The sequence below is a fragment of the Dryobates pubescens genome, chromosome 6 (assembly GCF_014839835.1).
Source record: "Dryobates pubescens isolate bDryPub1 chromosome 6, bDryPub1.pri, whole genome shotgun sequence".
Lineage (NCBI taxonomy): Eukaryota > Metazoa > Chordata > Aves > Piciformes > Picidae > Dryobates > Dryobates pubescens.
This window is the reverse complement of record NC_071617.1, coordinates 40,547,273-40,575,011: the sequence shown is the minus strand read 5'-3', so window position 1 is coordinate 40,575,011 and position 27,739 is coordinate 40,547,273. Positions and strand designations below refer to the sequence as shown.

At 41.1% G+C, this 27,739-nt stretch overlaps 1 protein-coding gene across 1 annotated transcript in view; it reads right to left on the bottom strand.

Annotated features, from left to right (window-relative positions):
• Positions 1 to 2,154: 2,154 nt before the first annotated feature.
• LTBP1 (latent transforming growth factor beta binding protein 1) overlaps positions 2,155 to 27,739 on the bottom strand; it is a 196,031-nt gene continuing 170,446 nt past the window's right edge. Inside the window, exons 28-33 of the mRNA XM_054162365.1 lie at positions 25,180 to 25,308; positions 23,755 to 23,895; positions 19,766 to 19,936; positions 7,416 to 7,538; positions 3,874 to 4,023; positions 2,155 to 2,682 (exon numbers count right to left, since the gene is read on the bottom strand). Of these exons, the coding sequence (XP_054018340.1) occupies positions 2,513 to 2,682; positions 3,874 to 4,023; positions 7,416 to 7,538; positions 19,766 to 19,936; positions 23,755 to 23,895; positions 25,180 to 25,308 (884 nt within the window). The 3' untranslated portion in view covers positions 2,155 to 2,512. The remainder of the gene's footprint in view (positions 2,683 to 3,873; positions 4,024 to 7,415; positions 7,539 to 19,765; positions 19,937 to 23,754; positions 23,896 to 25,179; positions 25,309 to 27,739) is intronic.

Here is a 27,739-nt window from a genome sequence, read left to right as displayed (position 1 = left end):
ACAGGAGGACAAACAAGAGGACACAGTCTCAAGCTGTGCCAGGGGAGGTTTAGGCTGGATGTTAGGAAGAAGGTCTTCACAGGGAGAGTGATTTGCCATTGGAATGGGCTGCCCAGGGAGGTGGTGGAGTCACCATCACCGGTGGTGTTTAAGAGGATCCTGGATGAGGCACCTGGTGCCATGGTTTAGTTGATTAGATGGTGTTGGGTGACAGGTTGGACTCGATGATCTCGAAGGTCTTCTCCAACTTGGTTAATTCTATTTATTCCATCATAGGCCAGCTGGAGGTGGGAGTCAAGGGAGCAGTGTCTTGTCTGACAAGCAGACAAGAGCTCATCTTGAATTTAGTGAAAGGCAGTAACTTTGATGTTTTATTAAGATTGAAGGATTAACTTTAGGCAGGACAACTAAGAGCTCTTTTGTTATGGAATTCTCCAGTAAGACCAGACCTCAGGTGAGACCTTCCTCCTTCTAACCAGGACAATGAATTCACAGATGTTTTTTATTTTAAATTGGTAATTATGGACCATTGCTAGTGTTTGTAGTTTCTCTCTGTTGACTGACTGGCTCTCCATCTGCTTAATTAAGAAAAGTCCAGGGAGTTGGGCACATTACAAAGAGCCTCCTTAAAGATGCCTCCCCCCACATTTTTATTCAGAATTTTTTTCTTGCATTTTAACATACAATCAGATCCTCAAGGCACAATATCTTCACCAGTCCTACTGTCAAATTCCAGCAGATAGAGAGGAGAGAACCATGGGAAGGACAGATGCTTCTGCACATTAACAGGCACATGGGTTTTAAGAAGATCTACTGGGTGTGCAGTATTGAAAGGAATATAACTTCTCATGGTTTTGGTTCAGAAACTGACCAAAACACTGGGAAAGAAATTGGATTCAGAACATACCATTTGTGTGTGTGTGTGAAACAAGAAATGAAAATCTAATTTTTGGACAATTGGACCCAATTTGACTTACTTTTTAAAAGTCTCATGTTACTGTTTTCCTTTTAATGCAGAGCAGGTCTAAAAGACACAGCAAAAATGTTTCATTTGGAAACTATCAAAAGGACCTGCTTCAGGATTTCCAAAGAAAACTCTTTCACTCTGGTTAAGGTCAAGGTGAAACATCTGTCAGTCCTCTAATCTCCTTCTCTCCTTCCACTGAAAAGTAGAGCTGATGGAAGGATACAGTTTATCAGAAAAAGAAACTCTCCCCCTTCTTTTCCACATTTTCTGAAAACCAGGCCATCATATTGAAGAGCCTTATTTGCAGATGTAGTGGGAAACATGCCTAAACCAGGAGAGAAGAAAAATTCCATGGGAATCAGTTTCCAAGTCAAACAGTTTCTGCAAGTCTGTGTTTGAAATCTTCCCTCTGGAAGCCTAACCTCAGGCATTAACTAATTCAAGTTCTAGTCTTATTAAAACAGCATGAGAAGGAGAAACCAGCCAGACAACTCCTTTTAAATATTGTAATGTAAATTAATTCGAGTACTGTAAACACTTGAGGAGTGAATTCTTGGAACATAAACACCAATGAAATAATAGTAATAAAAAACTGCCTACAATTAGTAAATAGCTTTTTTTTTTTTTTCTAAAAAAAGAGGTGATTTTATTGAGTGTTAATATACAGCTTTAATATGTTAGGGTAATCATACAAGATCTCTCTTGTGTTCAATTTACATATTACAATATAGACGTGAGCTAAAAATCTTTTGGTTTAATGTACAAAAGGAATCCGATGTTGTCCACTAGCAGCTTTGAACTTGGCAAGAAAGGTTCTAGAGACTTTAAGTGCAGTAACAACCATACAGGATACAAAAATGAATATAAGGACTTTTCACCAAGGTACATAAACGTTTGAAAACAAAATGTTGCCTGCTCCACAGGGCAGACAACTAGCAAATTGAAAAATAAAAGTCACTGACCAATGTTCCAGAGGAGAGGCATTACCCTGTGTAATGGTTCTTACAAAATGGCCTAAGAGTATCTGCAGTATAGAACTTGTACTGATCAGAACAAAAGATCTGAAAAGAAACGGTAGGCAAAGAACGGAACAACCAAAAAAAAAAAAGACATAATAATATAAAATATTTCCATCACTATTTAAATGCCAAATTAACCAAGCAATAGTAAAAAAAACAAACAACCAAACCCCAAACAAACCAAACAACAAACACAACAAAAAAACCCCAAACGAACGAAAAACCAAAGCTCTTCTGTTTAAAATAACAGCACTGGTTTTGCTTATTTTCAAAGGTTACTTTTCCTTATGAACACACTAGATATATTTGATTACTTCTTTCATACAGAGTAATGTGTCCATTTGGTCTGTCACTTTAGTGAAGCTGATACACAATCAGCCCATGGTGTCTCAATTTTGACACATTTGAATGCTTTTCTCCCCTTAAGTTTGCTGCTCCGGTGCCTTCTCTTCTCAAGTTAAATACTTTTTCTTCCTTTTCTTTGTACAGTGCAGAGTGTATGGGCTTAGGATATGGAGATTTTCCTCTACTCCAGTTCACTGTCTAGTTCTGAGTTCAGTGGTGTGCAGTAGTTTGGCTTGTCTGAAGGTACATACCCCGGGAGACACAAACACTTGTATGAACCTTCTGTATTAATGCATTTGGCATTCTTGCAGAGAGACATCCTGTTGTTCAACTCATTGCACTCGTTCACATCTGCATAAAGGGGACATCAAAAGACACATATTTAAGTCTGGTGCATAGGTAAAACTCATTAATCTCTGTCAGAAGTAGAACTTGCTTTATGAACACACAGAGAACTTTATTTTCAGTTAAGGTCAGGTGGAATTAGGCTGGGTCAAAAGCTGTAACAGGTGAGTTGGAAAGAGAGAGAAGTCATCACAGGAGATCAGTAGTGTATTCAGTGGCCTTAAACTGTTAGGTTACCATGTGCAAATTCAGCTTAAACTGCAAAACAAAAATGTAATAACTGATTATAAGTTCTTCTCTGATGACTGAAAAGTGGTTTATAAGAAAGAAGCTCAAAGCTCTTAGTATAATATCTGTATTTTAAAATATCAAGTATTTTAGGAACAGTTGTTGTTAACTAAATAGTTGTGAACAGCAAACCACCTGTGCTCAACATCGTGCAGCTTTGGCCTGAAATACGCAGGAGTTACAGCTTTTCTTCCTAAGGAGGCCCCTTGCCATACAGTCCTACAGATTACAAGGCAGGGAGGCAGTTTATCATGATACAGCTGGAAAACCTCATCTGTAGGCTATGAAGTGCAATGCTAACTGTGGTTACTACAGACCTCAAACTGAAGAACCCACACACTGTCTCTACTAGGCTTCTACATTTAGGGGTGTTTTGGTTTGTCTTCTGACACTTACTGTTCCCATGTTTTCTTGTCTTAATTGAAGACATAGTCCTTAGATGTCCTGGTTAGCATCTGTACAGATTTACTAGTCTGAGAGTGAAAGGAATAGTTGAGGCTGCTGAAATCAGTGACAGTCTGGGGCTAAACCTCATCAAGTGGTTATCTGCATATTTAGGTGATTGAACTGCTCTAAAAGTCAGCTCCTAAAATTACTCTTCTACTCTGTATCCAGTTCCACCCTCTTAGCACACTGAAGCCTTTGAAAAAACATTTGTTCTCTGTAGTAGTGTTAAATTATTTCTAGACTCGAATACAGCTCTAATGAGCAAGATGAACTGAGATACACCAATAGAGTTATTTCTGTAAAGATATTTACTATCCTTTGCAGTAAATCAAAGACAGCTGCCATATTTAAAACTATTTAGGTGATTATCTCCAGTCCCTTTGTTTCAGCCTCTCCCTGGGGCTAGTGACAGAGTAAACCGACAGGCTAACAGAAAAAGATGGAGTAGTATGTTGTCCTCACCGACACAAGTCATTTTGGCCATGTCCAGGTGATAACCATCAAAGCAGTCACAGGTGTAGCCTTCCTGGACTCTTACACAGCGGCCATTTTCACATCCGTTCAGAATACCACATTCCTCTGCTTGCAACTCTTCAAAGCTGTTCAGAAAACCTGTGTGGAGAAAGAGTTGCAAACAATTAGTTACTGAGCTCTTGAATCAGTACACCCAGATGTATAGTCAGAGGCTGAAATTCTCTCAGAAGTTCACTGGAATGTGACTTGACTTTGTGAAAAATAGGTCAGCTTTAGCAGATCTGCACCATCTGGAGTTTTGAATGCACTAGAAAAGTACTGTGATACATTTCAAGAGGAAAACTGAAAACCTTTGTAAACTGTGAAGCTTTTGGGTTAAAAAAAACAATCTGTGATTTGTTTTTGGGGGGGGGTAAAGGAAACTGCATAATTTGGCAGTATTTGTTTTAAAGGATAACCCAGTGTGTTCTAAATAGCACCCTTTATTTGAAATCCTCTGTGTATCAACCTTTATGGAAACAAAAATAAGAAGTGGTAGTGCAGTCTGGAGAAGAAGTTTCTTAAAACAGTATTCTAGGAAAATAAGGTGTGTCAGGGGGAAGAGATGCATTCTAATTTCTCTAGGAAAAAAACATATTAAAAAGAAAATCTCCACTGCCTTAAGGAAAGTAAGAAGAAATCAGAGACTTGCTTTCCTGTTGTGGTTTTGGTTAACAACTCTTTGGCTGGTACTTCAGTGACTGGTGCCAATACAAATACCTATGATCTACCCATTGCTCCTTGTCATGATTCTGGATGGTGAACAGTCCAAGCCAAAGAGTTGTCTTTGTATCCAGTGGTTTGTACAATGACTTTTGTGCTCCCTGTCTTAGGGCTTTTTTAACTGTTATGCTTTTATGTATAAGGAATTTAAAAGATCATTTGACATTTTTATGTGTTCAGAGATTCTATCTAGGACTGAATTGCTCCTGTTAGTCCTGCACAAATTTTTTTCACTAGCTTTCTCTTTGTGGAGCAGTGGTGTAACAGAACTGCAGATGGCAGTCCCTCACATGAAAAATACTTTTGAGGAAAGTGCTGAGAACATTGGAGAGTTGTATGTTTACCAGCATAATGGATATACAGCATAGAAATGGAGTGGCAACTGGAACTGGAGTGGAATAGAGGAGGATACATTTCCCTGTCTGTCCCCATAACGCACAGTTACTACAGTGACTCCACAAACAAATGGTTGGTTTACCTAAACCCTGTTTACTGATTCGTATTGTTGTAACAATTTTGATATGTAGACTTGCAAAGCTACCCAGGAATATGAATTTCTCCCTTTCCTTGTGCTTGTCCTGTTTTTTATATTTACTCCATCCTGTCTTGGCTCTTGAGGCCCTTTTTCTCTTGTCCTGCCTTGACCTTCCTACTTTGCCATTTCCATACAATTCTCCATTACACTTCTGGACTGTCATTTCCATTTCTCTTCTCTTTGACTGCACATGTGGTTTCTATCTTGGGTTTTTCCTACCATGGTGGGATTCTTAGTAAGGATCATATTGGTCAGTCATATACTGAATAGATTCTGGAAACACTAAACACAATGTGACAGAAGTACTTACTGACATATGCCACATCTCAAGAACGTATATAATGCAAAGGATGTGTACAAATGTACACTAAGTGGGAAACACTACAATTGTTTCCATGAACCTGGTACGTTACAGTGCAGTAGTACTGAGGATGTTGGGCAGACAGTCGTGATGTACGCTAACAATATAGTAAGGAACTTCACCAAGTTTCATTATATTTGAGTCCTCTAATAGAGCTTGTAGAGAGATCAAGAGAGTTCTTTAAAGTGAAGATCTTTGCTAATTTAGAAAACAGATAGTGCCAAGAAATTAAAAGGTACCTTCCTTCAATACATAGATATTTTCTAAATATAGAGTATATACATGTATATATGCATCTACGCTTGAACACGTGTTTTTTCTCTCCATCTCCCATAAATGCAGTACATTATAATTAACTAGCTAAAACCAAAGTGTTTATCATGCACAGCAAGTTCTGTTTCACAAAATACTCCAAAGCAGCTGGATGGCACTTGGGTTGTAATTCTAACTGGTGTGTTTAGTTCTGTAGAAGTTGATTGCACACAGGTGACAAATATTACATTAAAGTACTACCACAGGACAGAAGATATTTCTGTATTCCTCATACAGACCACAGCAGGACTGTAGCCTTGAAGCCTTTGATGCTCTAAACAGGTTGCAACTGTATCTGTCAGGGAATATTCCTCTGAGGACAGTCATACAGCTGTGTGCTTTGGTGTTTCTTATACATTAGTTTGCCAGTGTATCTAATTCAGCGATAAGATGGGAGCAAGACACAAGAGCTCTTCAGCCTCTGTCCCTGAGACAGTGGACTCAGCTGTGGATTCAAAACGGTCCATGGTTTTACTGTTATTTATTCATGACTGCTTAGAACTTACAAAGTGCTTCTTTCCTACCTTCTCTTTAGAGATTCTCTTCTTTGTAGCGCTAGATCGTTTAGATGCTAAAGAGACAAACTAATTAGCCTGATTTGTGTAGTTCTGGATGAATGTATGAAGTGCGATGTTTGCAAGAAACGTGTATCACCCTTTTAAGAGTGTGCTGCAATCATCCTGCTCTGTTCTCACCTGTTACTGTTATTTTAAAAATAACTCCTTACACAGGGGAGGCACTTTGGGAAAGAGCACAGTGACAATTTGTAGGCCACGTGTATAAAGCACGGGAAGTTGCTGGTTCGTTTTGATACCTCCTCTTGTCCTTTTTTTCCTCTACTACTGTGATGAAGTGTGCTTGACCTATACAGTGTGGCTGACTTTGAGGAAGATGTTGAGATACGTGAGCATTCCTCTCACACAATTCTTAACAGTGACTCGGGCTAGACCCATAAAGAACCTTAACATTGCTCAAGTACAACTGAGATGCTGTATACAATCCCTCATATCCTGCTTGGCAGGCCAATCCACTGAGCCTGAAGGCTGTATGCATGTACACTCCCTGATCATACCGTGCTGTACATTTTCTCTGTTGAGCAAGAATGACTTGTGTGCTTTCCAATTCCCCCATGTAAATTCTGCTGGAAAAGCATGGAAAGTTGGCATGAAGGACTTTTTTTCCCCCCCTTTTAAACTAAATGCACTCTGAAGAAATCTGTCCCATACTCCAAAGGAAAATTGATTTGTGAGAAGGAAAACTGGCAATCCTTCTGACCTTTAGCTGTAAATCTGTTGGTAAATACAAACTGAGTACAACTGGCACAAACTACTTCACTATATTGAAAACTGATATTGTACTCTGAGCCCAACCAGACTATTATACAACACCAGCTCTTGAGCCAGAACACCTGACTGAAAGCTAGTGTCAAAGGAATAACTAAAACATAAAACAGACCACATTTACTCAGAAGCAAACAGAAGAGTGAAGCCAGCTACAGGAAAATAATTCAACTTACAACCCCTATTTCAATTATTTTACATAAGAGGGAAACTTGCTTACGGTCTTCAACAAAGTAAGGATTAGTTTCTGGAGTGTAGTGCTCGTCAAGGTCAACCAAAGCATCTTGTCCATATGGCCGTCGAGAGCCTGGAACAGGAATGTTGCACAGCTGGGCATAATCCTCTGGGGAGGGAAAGAAAATAGGATATAAAACTAAACACACTTGTAACACAGGCTGCATTACATTAGTCCCATTGAGCTGTGGTTCATATTAGCTGGAAATAAACTTATCTTCCTAGAAACACCATAAATCTGCAATTTCCAGAAAGAATTCTCTCTTTAAGAAGAATGCCATTAAATGTTAATGAGCCAAATGCAGACTATTAAGTCATAATAGGAATAACACCAGGGATAGATTTGAGTCAATAACTGTACAAAAACTTAGGGGTGGGGTTCTTCTGGCCTGCATGGGAAGCAAGAGCAGAGGGATGCTGTGTGTCCTGCTGACAATGCACTCCTCTCCAGCATCATCTATGGTTATGTTCCTCCTTCTAGTGCAAGAAAGGCTTCTCCAGACTGTCCTGGCTACTAGCAGAAGTCACCCCAAAGGAAGCAAACTATAACAGGTGGGTCTGTATTTCTGTCACTGTCAGCCAATCAGCAGAAATCAGAGAATGAAAAATCCTTCTAAGCCCATGCTCATCTGCAAACTCTATCTTCAAACCACAGGCTTAAGTATGAGTGCATTTCAAAAACTCCTTGGCTATGGACCAAGGGGCAAGGGGAAATAGTTATAATCTGATTTTCTGCCTCTCTACAATAGCTGTACTACACAAGATGAAGCAAACTAAATTATATCTTCATTTTAGGTGTCAGAGTCCATGTCTGAAATGCTGCTGGAGAATTTTATTTGATTTATTGTGTCACCTCTGTTTACTAAAATATAGACAAGAATTGTCTGCATTTGGAAATAGAAGCGGTGTAAAAATACAGCACTCCAGGTATGCCTTTGCTCTTGATACAGACTATTTAGCATCTGTTTCTGTGAAGATTGCCTGGTGTTCTGAGAATCAGGCAGCATGAGGACGGGAAAGAAAACCACCAAAAGAGAGAGAGGAAAAACAAAGCCCTAAGCAGATACAAAATCCAAGAACTGCAGATGGCTACAAGGCCAGAAACCTCATGCTGTGTAGAACTCTTGCAGACAGCAAATAGTTGAATAAATTCAGACTGTCTCTAGACAGTGCTGCACACAGCTCTACTTGCTGCCCAGCATTGCAATTTTATTTTCACAGGTAGCATCTCCACCTGGAGTGGCTTTATTGTCTACTGAAAACAACACAGTGTTCAAAGTGTCTGTTTGAATTCTGTGGTCAACAACTTGGCTGTTTGGGAGCGTGAGACTGCAGAGTATAAGCAAAGTCTGTCTGCACATCCAGAACTGTCATGGGTGCCAATCTGGGTCTGCAGAATAAATTCCCCAGAGAATTTAGAAATCATCGTGAATCTCATCACCTGTTTGAAGTGCAAAGTGATTTAGTGCGATATGTATTCTCCAGAATATATTTATATACAGTAAGATTTATATTCAAGCAACCCTCTCTCAGATGAAAAGTACAATGCTCAAGAAAGACATTCCATGACACATGAAACAAAGCCAGCATGAGAAAATAAGTGATATATAGCAAGTGTTACTCACATTCCTTAATGCACAGTTTTCTACTGAGATGTGATGATAACATGATTAGTTTGAAGAGCTGCCATAGGATCAGAAGCACCCTCTTTTTCCTTCCTCACATCTAACCCTAGATAATGCCCACATATGGGAACAGCTAGATTATCATCTCATGCTGACCTACTCATTATACCCATACTGGTTCATGACAGCCTGCTCTCACAAGCAAGCTCCCCCTGCAAAGACTGGGAGGGAAAAATAACACAAATAGCCCTGGGTTGAGATAAGGATTGTAATGAAATAATGCAGTGTACAACTACCTTAGCTTGTTTTGCAGAAAAGGACAGCAAAAGTAGAAACATCAGCAGAAGCCACTGATAAAAACAACCCTCCTGTCCCCCAGGCCCACAGCCAGCCCAGTGGAAAAGACCAGCATCCCCAGACCAGAAGCAGCAACCGGCAGCAGGAAGCCTCTCATGTTACAATCTGAACTACAAGCCTGTGATACTTTGCTCCAGACAGTACTTTCATTTTAAGGCTGGCATGGTATTGAATACCCATCAGCAGATCAATTGGTCAAACCCATGACAATAGCCAAGAGCTTTGATACTTTCACAGCAAAAAGCTGTGCAGACGATTAAAAGCACTTTTTTCCCAGCTGCACACAAATGTTCTTGGCAAAGGAAATCTGTGCTCTACCACAAAACACTAATTCATCTGGTCTGTGTGGAAGAAACCACCACACAAACCCAGGCAGTGAAAGGCAAGGAGACAAAGCAAGCAGGTCTGAGGGATCACTACTACTCCCACATTAATATGATCTGATGGAAAGGATCAGATAGAACTTGGATGTTGGCTTCTCAGATTACTCAGCGGTAATGCTGCACTTAGTGATACTGGTAGTAGAAACAATGTTTTTCTTCTGAAGGAAGCAGTTGGAACGTTTGAAAAACCCATAAAGCTGGAGCTCTTGGGTACACAAGAGTCAGGTAGTTTCAAGATTGTGCAAGACTATTTTATATTGTATGTTTACCAGTGTAAAATTGTTTATTATGTAAAGAAGAAGAAAGAAATGCTGACAATAAAAACTTGTTTCCTGCCACACTGGTCCTTTGCCAGTCACGTTCGGGAGGTCTGCATTTTTAGGTCTTCTTATAAGTAAATTAGTGGCTACAAAATGATGTGAAGCTGTTTTAGGACCTACTGTAAGCACGGTGTTTGTTACAAAGAGCTATAACTACATTGCAGTCCATTATGCTTAATTAACCATTTGTCAATACATTATTTCAATATTTTACACATTGTATATACAGCTTTAATGTAAATGCTGACAGAGCATTTACGTAGTTTTAAGTTATAATGTATACACTTTATCCTCCTTATATATAATTGATATAATTTTTTTGATACATACTGTAGTTATTTGGAATTTTCCATAATACTCTTTTAATACTGTACGTTCTATGTAGTTGCTCAAGTAATAGAGACTCTCTTTTGTAATATGTGATGTAGTTACTAGGTGCTCAAGAGAGAAATCCAAGGAGAAGAGCAGCAACTCACCTATGAAACCAAGAGTAAAAATTCAAGGCTGGTAACAAGGGAAAGTTATCTATGACACCTTGTTGAGCATGTCTCTCTGGTTTTTTTTTCTTTTCTTCTTTTTCCAGGGAAGTAAAGGGTGGACAGGTACAAAGAGTACAAAGACTGAAAGCTATTCAGGGGACCACATTCTGGAATGATGACAAGAACCAATGTTTTGAAATAAGGATGCCTGAGAAAAGGGAATCTATGAGAGTTCCCTTCTGGAGGATAGAACAAGTTGCAGCAAGACAGGTATGTGTGTACAATTTCTTTTGTTTTACACTTCTCCCAGTGCTATGCTCTTTCTGCAGTTCAAATTAAAAGAGAATATTTGGGTTGCTGTGCTGTATGCAGGTTACAGTTTTCCAGGAAGGGAACTAACTGAATAGATCTCTTAAGATTTGTGGATAAAAGCGTAACTGGTGCATAGAAAGCTGCAGCAAGTATACAAATGATAGAACAGGATGATATTGCCCTAGGGAGATGACAGTCAGAGACTTAGTTCAAAAAGGTAGTAAAGGGGCAGAGAGCAAGGGAGAATGCGTAACTACATCTGAATGATAAAAAGATTTTGGTTGTCACAGAAATTAGTACTTTCAAAATAATCTTACATGTAAAGTGAAAAAAACCCCAAACCCAAAAAACAAAACCACTTTCCTGCAAGTCACAATCAAAGATAAGACCTTTTTTCTAGATGGACTTACTTTCTCTGCTCACTCATCTCCTGGCTGTGATCAGAGACCATACAACTGTAGTGTGTTCTGAATGTAACTTAGCCTACATTGCTCCATGTGTTTCTAAGTTTTTCTCCTAACTTGCAAATGAAGCACTGAGAAAGCTTGTGGTATAACTCAAGATAGCTAGTGTAAAAAGAAGTTGACGTATGCTTCCAAAAATGACAGTCGTGTGTTAGGGGATTACAGCTAGATGCACTGGCACAGATGTTAGCTGTAACAGGAGATGAAAGCTAGGCTGAGGTGACAATGCAACATAAACTGGATGGACTGACTGGCCTTTAGATGCTTGTTAGCACAAGTACAGCTGTGCAAATGTGCATCTAATCTGAACATACAGTTCTTGCAGCTGTGCAAGCTTGCCTAGGCCTTATTTGTACACAGAGGCCTAAAAATCCTAAATTCTCTACTCAGAAGAAATATTCTGTATTTCATGTACTGAAAGTAAAATATTCTATATAAAAAAAGCGTTTACTGACATAACCATGGAACAACACAGCCAATGTTAGCCTCCTGCCCATAAAGCGAGCTTTGTTTCTGTTACAGCTCACAACTGTCATCATCACACACATACAAAAGAGCCCAAAGCTATCAAAGCTATCAACAACACGGAAATGCCTTCAAATATTGAAAAATGGAAGTTTCACAATGGAAGGAATCATTGGAGAGAAGGATAAAGCCATGAGAGCATTTAATTACATGTAAGAGGTGTCCCTTCCCAACCACAGGTTCTGAATATCTGAATCCATTAAGAATGTGCTTTCCCTGGGGACTGCATCATCTGTGAATCAAAGCTGAAGACATTTCAGCTCTGTATTTAGATTGTGCTATTTAACAATTAAGATAATTTCATTGACATCTTCCAGGAACAGATGGCAAGTTTTGTGGTGGACAGCATTCATATGTATTCTACAACTCTTGGTGCTAAAGAAAAGGGGAAGGGAGGCAGTCTTAAAGGATTTTTCTCAGGAATTGAGAAAGATATTCATATCCTCATATGGACATATTCTAAATGAAATCACTGGGGAAAAGCTCTCAGTGGATGTAAAGCTCTTGTTAAAATGGAAATAATTACCAAATGGATTATTTCCAAACCTCTTGGTAATCACCTTTTGTTTCTCAACTAATGCTGCTCAAATTTCTAAACCAATCTCTCTCCTACTGCTTGAGGCAAAGCGTTAAAAGTTGTAGTAAGAGTCAGGTTGTTTCTGACACAGCTTTGCAAATAGCTTTCTGACTCCTTGCTGACTCCCATGTAGACTTGGAAAGTAAGGTTCCATGAAGAAAACCCTTCCAAGGCTATTCTGCTTGTTTCCCCTAGACTTCAGAAAAAAACCACTGAAAATCTTCATCACAGAAAAAAAAAAAAGTAGCAAAAATCTGCACAACTGAGCATTAGACTTGGAATATTCAAGGCCAAATCATTGTAATATTTTGAGTCCAAGACATAATCCACTTTTCCAGTGTCCTTACCAGAAAGGAAGGAGGCACAATCTCTTCCTAAACAGAAAGATAAACAGTAGCCCCCAGAAATGAACTCAGTGCCTCCCTGCTGATCTTTACCATCGCAAAAAAGGACAGATGGAAACTTGTCTTTCCTTTGTATTCATTGGTTTTCTTTGCACTTCCAGATCATCATGAGTGACATTAGCCAGAGCTTGAAGGGAACACCATGTTCTCAAGTATGGAAACTCAGCCCCAGAACTAACTTGCAATGTTTACAAAGGACACACAGAGTTCCTTGTGACAAAAATGCAATCCAAACAGTCTGTTCTGCCAGAAGAGGTAGAATGCAATACCTAACATGTAGGCTTCTCCAAAGGTCTGCACTTGAATTAGTCATCCAGTGTCCCTTTTTAGTCCGTGGCAGGACAACCACTTCTAAGACACGATATACTAAGTAGATGTCTAGAATGGGTCTGAGGAACTTAACACTAAGGGTGCCTATTTCTCTATAACTGATGGAAAAGGAAACTGGCAGGACCAGCACTGATGTCAGTTTCTGTTTAAACCCCAGCAGTGTAACTGTCCAAGAGAACTCCTACATTATACAACACCCCAGATGATTCAGATTACCCACTGCCCTCAGTCTCTTTCTAGTCTGGACTTTGCAAATGCTCTGATGGTGATAAAAAGAAATGCCAAGGAGTTTCACAAAAGCCCACAAATTACTAGAATTTAAAACATACAGTGAAGGAGTAAAAGGTATGTCTAAGTTTACACAAATAAACAGGCTGATAAAGTTGTTGTTGTGCCAGGGGAGGTTTAGACTCGAGGTGAGGAAAAAGTTCTTCACTGAGCGAGTCATTCGTCATTGGAATGGGCTGCCCAGGGAGGTGGTGGAGTCGCCGTCCCTGGAGGTGTTCAAGGGGAGATTGGACGTGGTACTTGGTGCCATGGTCTAGTTGTGAGGTCTGTTGGAACAGGTTGGACTTGATGATCCTTGGGGTCTCTTCCAACCTTAGTTACTGTGATACTGTGAAAGGGAATGCTTGTTTCCTAAGAGCGTGCTCAGAACATTTCCATAGTAGTAAGTCACCAAGTTTTTGCTATTGATGTATTAATATACCCCCACCCTTGGTAAATAGTTACCTCACTCCCTTTTTCTATATTAAAACTTCTCCAGACAGACAGCTGCAGAAGGACAAAGCACCCTTCTTAACAGACTGGCATATCTTTAGGTACATGGTTTCACCTTTCTAGCATCCTAAGGTGAAGCAAAGGTGGTACTGCACGGCAGTAACAGACTCCAAGAAGATAATTTTGCAAGTACAAAACCGGCAGTCTTCCTACATTAAACACTGACCTTGACACACCACCTTACACAGCATTTTCCACTATTACTTCTAGCTCCTCCTCTCAAATTTCCTGTAACAATACACCTTGTCTAAAATGCACTCCAGTCCCACAAGGGTTTTACAGGATCTTCTGGAAGCTCAGCAAGTTTACAATTCAGATGCTCTGTGTTCAGGTTAACATGAGGTATAGATTATTTTAGATACCATATTTTTTTCTACTCTTGGCCAGTTGCTCTATTGTCTGGCATGGGTGCCTTGACCAGGCTCCTAAACCCCTAGGTGCCTGTTCTGCAGCCAGTTACTAAGGTGTGGACTCTGGATGGGTCTTAGTGCAACAGCAGTAAACTGGTTATGGAAGCAGAACTTCTGAATGCAGGTCATCCAACAGAGTTTTTTTGGAGGGGGCTGCAATGAAGAAAGGGTATTTCACTTCTGTTATCTAAAACAGAGGTATCCACTTCCCTGATTTTCTTCATTTGGTCAGTTATTGCAGATTGCAAATCACAAACCTCAAATAGCAGAGGGGTTTCTTAAGGGTAATTACTAGAAGTTCTTTGGGCAAGTAGACCCTAACACACCACAATGAGCCCACAGAGAATACATTTCAGTAGTTCATACTTTGGTACTGGATGCAATCTGTGAAAGCCTTTATCTGTAATCTGATAAGATCATAATGTTAGAACCAATGTCATTGAGAACTGCCTTTGCTTCCTTTTTTTACTGACAAGAAGGTCTGCCCCACAACATTATTTGTACAGTAACGAGTACTCAATCACATCACTACAGTTCATGTTTGCACTGCTTTGATCAGGACTTTGAACTAGCATTTTGACTTTGATCCTTGATGTTGTGATGTTGTCATCAAAATACTTCGTCTTACTGTTAAGATGGTGCTGTTCAGTTGCACTACTTCAACAGGTGCTACTTATTTTTGCCTCAGGCTCTGCATGTTTAGCATAATTTTCAGTGGGGTCTGCCTGGTCAAGCACCTGTTACTATTTTTTAGAAATCTTAGCACCTGTGTAAATTCTGTTTTCATACTAATGAAAAGCTGGAGTTCTTTTTTAATGTATAGGGACCAATTCTACAGAAGTTTTCCGTCTGCCCATTGGTTTTATGCTGGATGCTACTCAAGCAGGACATTTAATTCTTGTAATGAAAAATGGAAGTGTCTTATTCAGCATCTTCATCTACAACCTGGGTGAGGGGATAAAGCGCACCCTCAAGTTCGGTGATCATACCAAACTGGGAGAACTGGCTGATACACCAGAGGGCTGGCAGTCATTCAGTGAGATCTGGATAGACTGGAGAGCTGGACAGGAGAACCTAATGAGGTTCAACGTGGAGTGCAGCACCTGGGAATGAACAACACCGTGCACCAGTAAAGATTAGGGTTTGGCCTGCTGGAAAGTAACTCCATGGAGAGGGACCTTGAAATCCTGGTGGACAGTAAGTTATCCATGGCACAGAAATGTGCTCTTGTGGCCAAGAAAGCCAATGGTATCCTGGGGTGCATTCAGAAGACTGTGGCCAGCAGGTCAAGGGAGTTTTTCTCCCCCTCTACTCTATCCTGGTGAGCCCACATCTGAAGTATTGTATTGGGCTCCCTAGTTCAAGAATAACAGGGAACTACTGGAGGGAGGCCATCAGAGGGCTAGAAGGATGATGAATGGACTGGAACATCAGTGTTATGAGGAAAGGCTGAGAGACCTGGGCTGTTTAACCTGGAAAAGAGAAGACTAAGAGACAATCTTATTAATGTTTATAAATATCTGACGAGTGGGTATCAAGAATCAGATACTAGTTTCTCTTCAATAGTGTCCTGCAATAGGACAGCAGGCAATGGATGAAAACTAGAACACAGGAAATTTCACTTCAACCTAAGGACAAACTTCTTTACTGTAAGGATGATGGAGCACTGGAACAGGCTGTCCAGAGAGGTTGTGGAGTCTCCTTCTCCAGCGACTTTCAAGACCTGTCTGGATGCATTCTTGCGTGACCTGCCTGTAGGTGACCCTGCTTTGGGTAAGGGGTTTGCTTTTGATGATCTTCAGAGGTCCCTTCCAACCCCTGGCATTCTGTGGCTCTATGATTCTGTATTTCTATATGCTACAAACCTTCAGAATGCCCCTAAATGCTCCCAGAACTTGTGAAATAAGCAAACATTTTCAGTAGTAAATCTGGTGAACACAATGCACAAATATTTTAAAATGGAAAAAGTCCAGGTTCTCCAGCCAGAACGTGAACCTGTGACCTCCTGGCCCAGAGGTGTGAAAGCACTCCCTTGAGCCAATGATATCACTTTATAGCACTACAAACTGAAACGATTAATTGATTCAGTTCAGTCAGCTTTAAATCTTTCTTAGTAAATGCTCCTGAAAACAGAGAAAGGCTCCCAGGTTTCTGTGTGTGTGCGTGCGCACGTGTGCGACGACACACAAGCATATCGCACCCCCACTAAGAAATGTGAGCTTGCATGTTTGTCCTGACATAGAAAAGACTCAATATGCTTTTGTTTTTTAACTACGTTCCAATCTATACGGATGATTTAATGTACTTTGGATCAAAGTATGCCTTGTAGTTTCAAGTTAAAGCAGATACTTTTGAGTGCATATTAGACTTCACATAAAAATGATCTTATGTCTGGAGGGAGAAAGATTTTATGATCCAACACAGTGCCCTTCAGCTTTGACTGAGGGTCATCCAAGTGACATTGAGCACGTTACCCATCGGGAGCCATTAGGTCATTTTCAAAAATAAATTTCCCAAGTTTCTTCATAAAGCTTGTTGGAGCCTGCACCCCACTGCAACCCCCACAGCATTGCTGCACCACTGTCCTGTGGTCCTAATGATCAGCATCCATTTCATTTCAAACCTAAATAGGTTCAGACTAAGCTTGTTCCAAATTCTTCCTCGTATCAGTACTCTTGGTTAATTCAAAAGCTTGTGGGAATCCTCTGTGATTGTGCTGTATAGCAGAGTCTCTGCTCTGCACCTGCATTTGGTTTTTGTATCATCCCTTGGATTCTCTGTTCCCTGACAATTTCGGTAGTCCTCCTCTGTTCCTTTTCAGATTTATCCTGCTTTAAATGTAACTGGCTAGAAATCCTGAGAAGCAAGTCTCATATCTGTCTGAACTCTACCGGGAGCACCTTTCCCTCCATCTCTCGGGATTGCATACTTGCATGACATCAACGGGTCACTGTCACAATGTGATGGACTTTGTACAAAGAAAGAAAGAATTAGCTTGCCCTGTATTGTTTTTTTACTATTACATTGTGTTCCATTGCAATTGCTATTTTAACAGGTGTAGCAATTCAATGTCTGTGAATGTCCTCCTGTAAGATTTGTTCTGACAAAGACATTCCAGAGATTGCCATATCTTATAAATCAAGCTGCTGCCATGCCCTGCTTTTGTTCTTCATTCTGTTTCTTAGGTAAGCATCGGCTTGCAGTTACTCCAGCCAACATCATCACAACAAGGCACTTTTTTCAGTTGCTGCACTTCCAAAGCAAACTCAAACAAACAAAGATATATAAGAACAGATTCAGGGACCTCACAAGTAAATTATAAAAACATAAAACCCAAGCAGACACAAACAGCTACATTAATGCTTCACTGAGATTCTTTCTATGTAGTTTAACAACAGGGCTCTTGCTAGAAATAAAACACATACTTCTGTAGCCACAACATAGAGTAACAGAGTAAAAATCCAGGTATGATCAGAATAAAACACTTTACTAGTGTTGCATGGTATTCCTACATGGAAAATCATACCAGTGTGGAAAGAAAGTTACATCCAAATTGTGCCTTCAAACAGTTTATATGGGGGAAGAAGTTTGTGCATACCAGGCTGCGTATACCAGGGCTGACGTATCTTGGGCACAGCATGACACATACCTAGGCTGCTTCCTCTAGTCTTTTCTCCAGTCCCCAGAAGTAAGTCTGTGTGTCAATGACAACATTTGTGTCTATACCCCCGTTTAGCTTTTGTAGCCACCACAAGAAGCAGCTTCTGCTTGAAATACCTTGGAACAATACCTAATTTCTAAACAGGTAAACAAAACAGTCTTCAAAAATTTGACTGTCCAGTAGCTTGCTTTAACATTAAATTATATTCTCTTGAAATTCATTAGACCTTATTTCCCTTATCTATCTGAAATTGCTCATTGTGAGAGATTAAATCTTGTCTCTCTTGATGTGACTCAACAGAGATAAAATCACCTTTGCTGCGGGCTCAGGCAATGGACTGAGGCCACTGCTATTGATACCTTTGGGAATATGCATAAGCAAGATCATCTCCACCCATCAGGTACCCCTGGAAAGGGAGGATGGTGAGAAAATGGATTCACCACCTGGCCCCTGATGTGTATTGGATGTGTGGGCAGGTAAATGGAGAAGGAGGAGACCAAGGTGCACCCCCCTCCCCCCCCACTTCCTCCAGACCCCTGTCCAAACACAAAGGAATACACAGGAAGGTTTCCTGGGGAACAATACCTGGACACTTACCTAAGGACTAAAAAACTGTATAAAAAGACTTGAGAAACTACTGGCTCAGTAGAAGGAAAACACAGAAGGAAAGGATGTGGACAATGCTGCTGAGAAGGAAAACACGAGAGAAGGAAAAGCCCGGGGCAATGCTGCTCTGAAGAAAAACAGAGAGAATACCAGGAGAGAAAAATGACAGAGACATCAGCAGGTAGCCTGGAAGAAGCAGACCAAGAGGAAGCCTCTCTCCTTGTCCTAAGTTCTGCCTGCTACAACTCATGGAGCTGAAGAGGCTGCTCAGAGGACAGCCAAAGCTGCAGCACCCTTTCTCTACAGACTCAAGCCGTCTTGGGGGGTGGGGGATGTGGTAAGACAATTTCTTTCCTCTTCTCTCTCCCTCTTCTCTCCCTCTCTATTTTCTCTCTCTCCTTCTGATCCATCTACTTTATTTGTGTAATAAATAGCCTGGCTGTTGATCTTTTGGCCTTGTTTGTGCCTCTAATTTCATAACATGGGAACATTCAAAAGAACTGAGTCTCTTTTCCCTCTCTGGACCGCGACACTCATCAGTACATTTCATAACATGTGAGTATAGAGCCACATAATAACAACTCTGACAGCTTTAGTGAACCACAACTTTCCAATCCTTATCAAGCAAACACATCTAATTGCAGCCAGCCTGGCAGAACACCACACTGAAAAATGAATCTGAATGTATAATATCAGAAACAGAAATCCAAAGCAGTTGTGTAATCTGTTGAGTGTCATATATCTGCACATATGATCTGCATCTGTGTTTTCACAAAGGGCTTTTAAATTGTCAGTCATCTTAAGGAGCCCTGCTACCCTTAAAATGTCCTCCTGTTTCCATCAAGGTCATAGGCTACCAATCACCCGTAGTTTCACCTAAAGGAAATAGGTCCTGTAAGTGCCACAAAAATAAAGGTAGCTAAATTTTTTAAATCTAGACTGTAATGATTTCCCCTTAATTAATGAGAAGTTTTCCATTAGTTCCTGAATGGTTAGGGTCTTTTGTTATTTCTTATGGTATTAGTCCAAATATTAATGCTAGGGATTAAACTGATGAAGTATTTGGGGTTTCACTCCGACAACGGACATGTACGTTTCCTTACCTGACTCCTTCATAGGACACAGTGCGCACTGCATGCCCCAGGCTTCACCATACAGGCAACAGCACTCAGTGTATGTAGTCTGCTTTCCAACCAGAGGTCGACTACAAACAAAATCATCACTTAGATGCTGCCAGCAAAGATCCTGGTAGACTTCAGTTTCTTCAGTTTGTTCTGATGAAGAAGAAGAGAGTATTAGATCATCATTGCAGCACTGTTATATGAGAAAGAAATTGGCAAAATGCAGAAATTTCTAACTTAGATTAGAACAATAACTTAGCTTTACAGGTTTAGGCTGGAGGTTAGGAGGAAGTTTTACACAGAGAGAGTGATTGCCCACTGGAATGAGCTGCCTGAGGAGGTGGTGGGGTCGCCGTCGCTGGGGGTGTTCAAGGCGAGGCTTGACAGGATGCTTGGTTGTATGGTTTAGTTGATTGGGTGGTGTCGGATGATAGGTTGGACATGATGATCTCGAAGGTCTCTTCCAACCTGGTTAATTCTATTCTATTCTATTATATTCTACAGGCTTTGCTGAATACAGATTCAAGTATATCCTTGGCACTATCCTTAGGCACATCAAGGACAAGAGGGTCACTAGGAGCAGTTGACACAGTTTCACCAAAGGGAAGTCATTTCTGACCAATTTGAGAGCCTCTTATGAGGGCATAACCAGATGGATAGATGATGTTAGAGCAGTGAACGTGGTTTATCTTGATTTCAGTAAAGCATTTGACACCATCTCCCACAGCATCCTTGCAGGTAAACTGAGGATGTGTGGTCTGGATGATCAAGTAGTGAACTGTTTGAAGCAAAGAAATCAGAGAGTTGTGGTCAATGGGACAGAGTCTAGTTGGAGGCCTGTGTCTAGTGAAGTCCCTCAGGGGTCAGTACTGGGACCAGTACTATTCAATATATTCATCAATGACCTGGATGAGGGCACAGAGTGCACTGTCAGCAAGTTTCCTGATGACACCAAACTGGGTGGAGTGGCTGACACACCAGAGGGTTGTGCTGCCATTCAGAGAGACTTAGGCAGGCTGAAGAGTTGGGCAGAGTTAATGAAATTCAGCAAAAGCAAGTGTAGAGTCTTGCACCTGGGAAAGAACAACCCCCTGGAGAAGTACAGGTTGGGGACTGACCTGTTGGAGAACTGTGAAGGGGGAAAGGACCTGGGGGTCCTAGTGGATGGGAGGTTGACCATGAGCCAGCAATGTGCTCTTGTGGCCAAGAAGGTCAGTGCCATTCTGGGGTGTATTAGAAGGGCTGTGGTTAGTAGGTTGAGAGAGGTTCTCCTCCCCCTCTATTCTGCCCTGGTGAGGCCACATCTGGAGTATCATGTCCAGTTCTGAGTTCCTCAATTCAAGAAGGACAGGGAGCTGCTTGAAAGAGTCCAGCACAGAGCCACAAAAATGATTAAGGGAATGGAACATCTTCCTTGTGAGGAGAGACTGAGGGAGCTGGGCCTCTAGCTTGGAGAAAAGGAGACTGAGGGGTGACCTCATTCATGTTTATAAATACATGAAGGGTGAATGCCAAGAAGATGGAGTCAGGCTCTTCTCAGTGATGCCCAATGACAGGAGAGGGGGCAGTGGGTGGAAGTTGAGGCATAGGAAATTTCATGGAAACACAAGGAAAATTTTTTTCCACTGTGAAGGTGACTGGAACAGGCTGCCCAGGGGGAATGTGGAGTCTCCCTCTCAGGAGATATTCAAGACCCACCTGGATGCATTTCTGTGTGACCTGGTATAGGTGATCCTGCTCTGGCAGGGGTGTTGGACTAGATGATCTTTTGAGGTCCCTTCCAGCCCCTACCATTCTGTGATTCTGTGAAATCTTGACCATTTTTCAGTGTCTGAGGTGGCTCAACCCTTGGGTGTTCAGCTTTGCAAAACTGTTAAAAGGTTCTGATCTGGCCCATTTGAAAACACACTGGGTTAGACACCAAAGAAATACAACTTCTTAAATCAGTAGTCATTGCCGAACACTTAACAGTCACTTAGCTCTGCTTTCGTGGAATTTAACAGAGCTTGATAAAAGTCAATGTTAGGACAGAGGTGAACATGTGGGGCACTCTATCTACAAAATGAATGTTTAGAAGTTCTTATTTTGCTTTTCCTATATTGCCATTGATGGCATCTGAAAGAACTGGGCAGAGCTGAACAAAAATTTTACATGGCCTCAACGGGAGACTGGACAAATACTTGGAAGAGAGTCCCATTAACTAAACAGACAAACTACATCAGGCTCAGGAAGTCCCCTGAGCTGAAAATAGCTGGAGGCTGACAGAGTGCTGGGGAGGGTGAGGAAAAGTATTGTTTATCTGCTCTTTGGGTCCCTAATCTACTTACAGCTATTGTTAGAGACAGAATACTGCTGTGAAGTACAGTCACATTCTTATGAACAGTAAGAAAATGATGTATTTTTGTCAAAGCTGGAATATTTCAGAGGCATACTAGTTTTGACAAAGATCTCAGTAGGCACAATTCCTTGTCCCAGCAATTTCTGATCATTGTGGCTTGAAGGGAGAGGAACTGTAAATTTAATCTTTCACTTGGAATGTAAAAACCTCAGCACAATTGTTTTGTAAACACATCTGCAAAGGTTTGATTTTGTTCCAACATGGAGTGAAAAAAAAAAAAGTGTTGCCACAAACCAAGGCTCTGTTTTGTCTGTGCATATCTATTTACTGCATTTGTACACCATGCCCTGGTGCATGGGCGAGTATAGAATGGAAACCTCATTCAGAAGCAAAGCATTAAGTTCTGAAAGTGCAAAGGTCATCAGCATAAATACCTCTTCTACTAAGAGTTTTCCAAAACACATAGTGAGCAGCAGCAGTGGATTTAGCAAAGCAAGTCCGAATTCTGCTGGCAGCAAAGGAACCAGCCTGTCCCCTCATCCTCTGTGTTAGGGAGGACACTGCCAGTAGTGATACATGGCTGGAGTGCTTTGTGCTGGGTGAGATCATTGCTGTGTCAGACCCAGTGTCGCATTTTGGAAGACTCTTTGGGCCCTTGCATTTGCTTCATGTCCTAGATGAACCCCAAGGAGAATCCTGCTCTTGGTTTGTTTAACTGAAGACTGAACAATAGAAATGCTGTGGTTCTTTCACAGTTTCAGGCAAGAGGATGACCACATTACTTCTCAACAAATACCAGTCTCATAATTTGGAGTGACTAAAGCAGGCATTGAGTCTGTATTCCAATTTCCTTTCAGAGAAGCATCTTAGAAAAAAGTCATTGCAAGTTGCAGGGATCAGAGTTCTGCATTTATGGCTATACGGTGCCAGTACTAATCAAAACCATTGTAACATTTCTTTCAAAGATGTGTGTGGCATAGACAAAGCTGTGCAGTCTGCACAGTGCTCTGGATTTCTGACATGGTTCTAAGAATCTTTTTTCTGAAATCAGTGTCTGTTGAAATTAGAAAAGCATTCAAATATCTTACTTTCACAGTGGTATTGCAGCCCACAGCTTGAATATATGAGCTCAATGTACCCTCAATGTTCATCAATTCAAAACAAAGACACAATTTCAGCTGTTTTCTCCTATATCCTGTTATTCCTGGTTTTATTTCTTGCTTTGTAGAAGCAGTTGCTCACTCTGAGCTGTACCTGCAGAGTTATTTAGTCCACAGCCAAACTCCAGCATTAGTGAGGCAGTAAGCTGGCTGTGGCTCATTACCTACAAGGCTGGACGAGACATACACAGAGCTGGTGAACTGAGGGGCTGAAGACTCCCCAGCCCAAGCTTAATCTCATTACTACTTCTAGCCATCATCTATCTGCACTGGCAAAGTGGAGCCCTGTGGAGTCCTACACGGTGATGCTTTCTGGATTAACAGATGATGGCCCAAGCATTGCTTTCCAAAATCCTTCAACAGAGCAGGGTCATCCAAACATGACCCAGTTTACGCTTACTGGGGTCTGTAGCCGTGTCAGCACCACCTCACAGAGGTGTACTCACTTCAGTAATATGTATAATGGATCATACCACTTGAATCTGCTGGTCTGATGCATCGCTTTTCTGTTGTGTCCAGAACCATTGGGTGTGTACAGAAACAGTTGTAAGATCCTTCTGTGTTAATGCACTGGCCATCAAGACAGCTGTTTGGGTCCTGACATTCATCCGTGTCTTTAAAATGGAAGGAAATATATCAAGGAGAGCCAGCACAGAGCAGTCGCATTCTCTTAATCCATGTTTATATTTTCCGATCGTAGGAGTGGATTTCCCTGCATGCCTTCTGCTAATGACCACAAATACCAGCTGCTGGCAGCAAAATCCTGTCTGTGCCCATGGAGAAGGATAGACACACCAACAGGATGCTGACCTCTAATCCTCAAGTACTAGGGAGCATCTGGATGAGGAGGCTTGCTGTTGGGGTTGTAGTGCCAGGCATACCCTGCACCCAGCACAGCGGCAGTTGCTTCCCATGTTCCTATGCCTCTAGGGCTGTACCCGCAAGCATTAGAGGTGGGCATACTCTCAGATTCTTCATGAGCTGGTCAGAAGGGATCACCTTAGCTAGCCACAGCAGTTCTATTCCTCAGTTGGAGGAGAAAATCAGAAACTTAGCTCATAGGGCAGAACAGGCGTTTTAGTTGACATAAATTACATTAAATCAGCAAAACCTCATCCTTGGTAAAGAACAACCATAGAATCCCAAGGTGAAAGGCTCTCCTATTGCAGCTGCAAAAATTACTTCCTTTCATTATGCTACTCTGCACATTATATGTGGCTTTCTGCTTACAAAGCAAAAGCCGGGGGCATGGCTATGAGTGCAATTTTCAACTGAACCAGAACCAAAACAGTACAAGGTTGTGCAGACCAAAATGGGCTTATCAATGACCTGAACTGAAATTTCACATTGCACAGTAACTTCCTGAAAAAAACCCAACCTTCATTGATCTGATTTCTTACAGTAAAACCAGCACAGTTACCAAATAAAAGGTGAGCTTCAACATACAGGCTTTCACTGCTCACCACATAACACAAAGAACAGAAGGCCAACTTATACCTTGGCAGAGTGAAGCAACAATGTGCATATGGGGAGGGAGCTGGTCACTTTGTGCTGCCTCCATCAAAGCTGGTACCAACTCTAGACTATGCATTCAAAGGAGCAAATGGGGCTGTTTCGGAGATGCAAACTCCTGGGAGCAATTTGCTGGAAAAAGAAGCAAGTAAAGCAAACCCTGCTCTACATGCCATCACCATGTCAGCCACAATTGCTGCCCAGCCAAGCAGAAGGGAAGGGAAATGACCCAATGCCTCTTAAAAAGCCGCTACAGGAATTTGGAGGCCCAGCATTCCTCCCCTTGCTGAGAATACCGCAGTTCTGATGGGAATCCTGCCATGAGTCTGCTTGTTTTGCCCATCTGCATACCGTTATAGTGACAAGGCCACTTTAAATAAACTTACCAAAGCACTGGAGCTTAACGGGGTCATAGTATGTGCCTTGTTTGCAGTAGCACTCGTAACCTGGCTGTGTATTCAAACAGAAGCCATTTTTACAGATTTCTTGTCCAAAGAGTTGGCATTCATCAGCATCTGGGGAGAAAACATTAAAGGCTGTGTTACCATAATTATTATGAAGCCATGCAGAGGAGCAAGATGGAATAAAGCTTATACACTTCACGGCTCAAGCAACTTGCTCTTAAAAAAACCCAACAAGTGGTGGGGAAGAAGCTAGTGTGCTCATAGCCAGAATGGAAAAGGAAAATGGATAGATCATGACTTTCCTTTTCCCTTGTCAGAGTAAATCCTGCTGCAAAGAGAGACTGGAAGAATATGCAGCTCTCTTTTCTGTCCTTTGGTATCTCATTGCTCTTAGCACCAAGCAAAACAGATTAAGAGTATGGCCTGTATTTTCCAGTATAATTTGCTTCACGTGGGGGATTCCCAGCATGGATCCAATTTCATCACACTATCTAATTACAAAGCTAAGTGCTTATTGTTATGGATGGGCTTTGCGACTGCTCTCCTCTCTCCGTACAGTCTGGTGACTCTACTGTGCATAGCAGAGAATCTTCATATGCATATTGCTTGCAACTGACCAACAAGGTTTTTTATTCCATACACATCGTATTTGGTACAAAGCTGAAGGATCACAAGGGTTCTTGTTCAATGGCTAGTGTCCAAGGGGGCCTTTGTTCCGCGTGTTCCTCAATTCCATTCCAGAATCCAGCTCCCATCTGCTGCTGAGTCTAGTCTGGGAATTCATCAGTGCTTGCCCACAGCATCAGTGCTGATGGTGACTTAACTGCTGTCAGGGGGTTTGGTTTGATATCGGTTTTGTATATATTTTATTATTTTCATTAATGTTGTTTTAGTTCTCTCCTCCAATCCATAAGTCTCTCTCCCTTATTCCCTTTTTATTCCCCTTTGGGAAGGTAGAATGATTAATAGAGAGCATCTGACACACATTCAGTGGCCGGACCAGCCACAACTCTTGAGACTTTCAAAGGAAGCTGAATATTTTCAGGAAGGTTTCATGGGAAATATGACAGCTCAGATACAGCTTTACACATCTTTTTCTCAGTCTTGCATTTGCATATTTGTTACAGTTGGAATTTCATTCACTTCCTTTTTAACAACCTACTTTTCAGTTGCTAGACCTACTGAGAGTAGTCTGTTAAAAGAGCACAGTGTAAAGTAGGTGGTTCTCCTCTCAATATCTGTGGGCCTAAATCCACTGTCTTCTGTAGATTCACTGCCCATTTGCTTTGGAGAAGCACAAATTTTAGCCCAAAGCTGTCATTTCAAGCTGTCATTTCAAGCTGTACAGTGGTTTCAAAGGTGTGTTATTTAAATGCTTACTTTTCCCAGAAGAACTAAAAGTGCTATAAAGCCATTTATTTTTAAAGCCACTCTTCCAGCCACTGAGTTGCATCAAACATTAAATATTTGTATTGCTTAGCAGCAAGAACAATGCAAACAGTTAACAAGAAATGTCATGTGCACATCAGTCTTTTCCCTGTGGAACATGAATTTGCGTCTAGGGAAAAATAGGAAAGCCTGGGAGCAAAGTCAAGGAAAGCTAGCTGAGTGTATTCACTTCTGACACATCATTCTGACTAAGAAAATAGTTGTTCCTACAAACTTGTGGACAAAAGTGACAGGAGCATATGAGTTAGGGTAACAGAGAAGGATCACATTACTAGAAGTAATTATCCTTTCATTGTTTGTCTGTTGTGCCATTCCTAAGGTTATTACAAAATAAACTTACAGAAAGCAGAAAATTTCACTGATCTCACTCTTCCTTAGTGATGCCAACTCCCTCCCACCCACACCCACCCACTCCTTCTATCACTCACATATCTCTACCATCTTTTGATCAATAATTATTTCATTAAATCCTGCAATTAAAATACCACTGCTGAACTTCTTCAATTTTTATGTTCAGAGGAGAACTTTTCTCCTCTCTCCTGACATCCTCTACATTTACATAAATGAGTATTTGAGTTTTCTGGTCTCAGATCCCTGCTCTCACAGTATATAGCACTTAGTAGAAATCAACCCAGAATATTACAGAGACTGCATAATTGATATTCCTAACAATCTGTCAAATGATGATTTTCAGTAATGCTTTGTATCACAAGCTGGTTTTGTCACTCAGTAAAATTTCATAGAATCATAGAATCAATAAGGTTGGAAAGACCTCAAGGCCATCAAGTCCAACCTGTCACCCAACACCTCATGACTACTAAACCATGGCACCAAGTACCATGTCCAATCCCTTTTAGAACACCTCCAGGGATGGTGACTCCACCACCTCCCTGGGCAGCGCCTTCCAAAGGCCAACAACTCTTCCTGTGAAGAACTTTAGAATAGAATAGAATAGAATAGAATAGAATAGAATAGAATAGAATAGAATAGAATAGAATAGAATCAGCCAGGTTGGAAGAGACCTTTGACATCATCGAGTCCAACCTATCATCCAACACTATCTAATCAACTAAACCATGGCACCAAGTGCCCC